The sequence below is a fragment of the Lactuca virosa genome, chromosome 3, assembly GCF_052849685.1.
Source record: "Lactuca virosa cultivar CGN04683 chromosome 3, Lactuca_virosa_CGN04683_v6, whole genome shotgun sequence".
NCBI lineage: Eukaryota > Viridiplantae > Streptophyta > Magnoliopsida > Asterales > Asteraceae > Lactuca > Lactuca virosa.
Window position 1 is genome coordinate 52,151,641 of NC_136428.1, and position 3,473 is coordinate 52,155,113.

A 3,473-nucleotide genomic window follows, 5' to 3' on the forward strand; every position below is an offset into this window, starting at 1 on the left:
TGGACAAAGGATTGATTTTAGGTCATATTGTGTCCCAAAAAGGCTTGGAAGTTGACAAAGCCAAGATAGATGTTATCAAGAGTCTTCCTTACCCGACAAATGTTTGGGAAGTTCGTTCGTTTCTTGGTCATGCAGGTTTCTATCGGCGGTTCATCAAAGATGTCTCAAAGATTATGGTGCCGATGTGTCAACTACTCCAAAAAGATGCTGAATTTTAGTTTACTCAGCCATGCAAGGAGGCTTTTGATCGTTTGAAGGATTTACTCACCTCCGCTCCAATCATCCAACCACTTAATTGGGATCTCCCGTTTGAGATTATGTGTGATGCGAGCAACATGGCTGTTGGGGCGGTATTTGGTCAAAAGGTGGATCGAGCACATCATGTCGTCTACTATGCGTCTAAGACCCTTGATAGTGCACAAACCAACTACACCACAACATAAAAAGAGTTGTTTGCTATTGTTTTTGAACTAGAGAAGTTTCGGCAATACCTCCTTAGAACTAAAGTGATCATATATTCAGACCATGCAACTATAAAGCACTTACTTACCAAGAAAGATTCGAAGTCGATGTTAATACGGTGGATGCTGCTTTTGCAAGAGTTCGATATTGAGATCAAAGATAAAAGCGGGAAAGAGAACCTGGTCGCCGATCATTTGAGCTGAACAGTTCAACCCGAAGATGCGACACCCATCCATGACACATTCCCAGACGAGCACTTGTTTGTTATCCAAACACCACCTTGGTATGCGGATATATGCAATTTCATGTTCACGCATCCATGACACATTCCCAGATGAGCACTTGTTTGTTATCCAAACACCACCTTGGTATGCGGATATATGCAATTTCATGTTCACGGGGAAGTTCCCACCCGATCTCATGAGGTCACAGAGAGATAAGATCAAGAAAGATGCGAAAAGGTACATTTGGGATGAATCGTACCTTTGGAAACATTATGCAGATCAGGTAATAAGAAGATGTGTTGAAGAACATGAGGTCCAATCTATCCTCAACTTGTGTCATAGTTATGCTTGTGGAGGGCATTTCGGTCCTCAGAGAACTGCCAGGAAAATTTTAGACTGTGGATTTTATTGGTCTCGACTCTTTCATGACTCTTACACTTTTTGTAAAAGTTGTGAGATATGTCAAATGACTGGTTCTTTGAGTTCCCCAAACCAAATGCCTTTGACCCCCATTTTGGTTTGTGAAATATTTGATATATGGGGCATTGATTTTATGGGTCATTTTCCTTCATCCTTTGGGAACGTATACATCCTTTTGGTTGTTGATTATGTTTCCAAATGGATAGAGGCAAAGGCAACAAGAACTGATGATGCTAAAGTTGTTGTAGATTTTGTCAAGGCTAACATCTTATGTAGGTTTGGAACTCCAAAAGCCTTGATCAGTGACAGAGGCACACACTTCTGCAACAAAACTCTTGCATCAGTTCTCAAGAAGTATGGAGTCCAGCATCGGGTTTCCACAGCTTATCACCCGTAAAAAAGTGGACAAGTTGAAGTGTCAAATAGAGAAATCAAGTCCATACTTGAGAAAATAGTGAACACAAACCGTAAAGATTGGAGTTTGAGACTAGAAGATGCTCTTTGGGCATACAGAACTGCATATAAAACTCCAATTGGGATGTCACCTTATAGACTTGTGTTTGGCAAAGCCTGCCATCTCCCAGTTGAACTGGAGCACAAAGCTTTATGGGCTGTCAAAAAGCTAAACATGAAGATTGATGAAGCGGGTGTTCACCGAAAGTTAGAGATTCAAGAGTTGGAGGAGATAAGAAATGAAGCATTCGAGAGCTCACACATCTACAAAGACAAGACCAAAGCATTCCATGATAAGTACCTCTCCCGTAAGACCTTTGAGATTGGTCAAAAGGTATTACTCTATGACTCTCGATTTAAATGGTTTTCCGGTAAGTTACGGTCCCGGTGGGTTGGACCGGTCATTGTTACTAATGTATTTGATCATGGTGCAGTTGAGATCAAAAGTAACAAAACAGGAAAAGTGTTCAAGGTTAATTGTCACAGGTTAAAGGTCTTTTATGAAGGTTTCCAAAAGAAAGACATGGAGGTTGATAGCTTGGAACGCCCGGACTACATTGAGTAAATCTAAAGGGCAAAGTTGAGCCAAAGACTTGAAACAATGGCGGCTAACCGAGAGGCAACTCGGGAGTATTTCTTTCCATTTTCTTTATTTTACTTTATTTCTTCCGTGTTGCAATTTTGAGTCTTTTCGAGGGGTCCATACAATCAATTTTCTTATTTAAGGGTCAAGAGCAATTTGGTTTTGAAAAAAAATTGTGATTTTTGAGGTTTATAGAAAAAAACGCACAGGTCAGGCCAAAATTGCACGGGCTTGTGCTAGAAAACGCACGGTCCAAATTTTAGCCCGTGCCCACACTTCGAGGTTTTTAATAAAAAAAAATTTGGCATGGGCAAGCATAAAAACTCACGGGTAAGGTCCAAAACGCACGGCCTAAGCTTTAGACTGTGCGTGTCATCGAGGATCGCAACGAAACAGGTAAGAAGCGCACAAACATTATCGAAATCGCACGGGCTAAACAAAAAAATGCACGGCCTTAAGTTGGACCGTGCATTTGTGACGCAAGAAAAAAAAACTCGCACGGTGAGTTCAAAAAAAACACACGGCCAAGTCGAAGTCACAAGCTCCCGAGAACCAACTAAAACGCATGGCCACACTTGAACTCACGGATGAAATTCACGGGTGGTGAAGGCACTGGCTCCTAGCGACTTGGGTCGTGCGACTCGATAAACACAAGTTCAATCGGTTTTCAATTAATCGTGCATTTCTCTTTCTTTTTTTTCTCATGATCGTGTCCTCTCTATCACTCTTCAGCTGAACCTCCAAAACCCTAATCAAGTCTCAATATTTCTTTCAATTAATCCAAGATTAAGGCCTAAAGGTATGTTGTTTTAAGTTTCTAACTTCACTTCATTCATCATCTAGGTAGAATTCATCAATTATTGGGTAAAAATCGGATTTCTCTTTATAAACCCTAGTTTTTGAATTGTAAACTTTGAATTGATTCTTGTATTGGGTTTCAAAATTCTTGTATAGGGTTTCAAGAGCAAGCTTGGGGAGGCGTTTTGGAAGGAAGATTGGAAGCTTTCATCTCCAATTGGGCATTCCACCATTGATGAGTTCAAGCTTTTCTTGAGATTGAAGATGGAGTGAACAATTCAAGCAAAACACCACAAATTCAAGCGTTTGAATAGTACATTCCTTCCATATCTCAAGTTTTACGCATTGATTTTTAAGTTTGTTTGGCTATAATTGTTGTGAATCTGTTCTTGTACTTCATATAATTGTTCATTCGTGCTTGTCTATTTGTGCTATAGTTTTGGTCACCACTTGTCTGTCATATATTCGGTTTGTCATCATGCCAAAACGCAAAAACCCAAAGCCAAAGGAACAATTGGAATCCAAATATGGTG

The 3,473-nt window shown here is 40.3% G+C and overlaps 1 protein-coding gene across 1 annotated transcript; it reads left to right on the forward strand.

The window, feature by feature from the left end:
• Window positions 1-1,152: 1,152 nt before the first annotated feature.
• Window positions 1,153-3,213, forward strand: LOC145163506 (uncharacterized). The gene is made up of 3 exons (XM_079082344.1): window positions 1,153-1,499; window positions 1,620-1,893; window positions 3,097-3,213. The coding sequence occupies exons 1-3, from the start codon at window positions 1,153-1,155 to the stop codon at window positions 3,211-3,213; spliced, it is 738 nt and encodes a 245-aa protein (XP_078938470.1).
• The last annotated feature ends 260 nt before the right edge of the window (window positions 3,214-3,473 follow it).

Bases quoted from the DNA above. Each gene is read 5' to 3' on its own strand.
- LOC145163506 (XM_079082344.1), top strand. From the start codon at position 1,153: ATGACTGGTTCTTTGAGTTCCCCAAACCAAATGCCTTTGACCCCCATT. The intron at 1,500-1,619 runs GTAAAAAAGTGG...TTGGGCATACAG, and splicing joins GTTTCCACAGCTTATCACCC to AACTGCATATAAAACTCCAA. The intron at 1,894-3,096 runs GTATTACTCTAT...ATTCTTGTATAG, and splicing joins CCTTTGAGATTGGTCAAAAG to GGTTTCAAGAGCAAGCTTGG.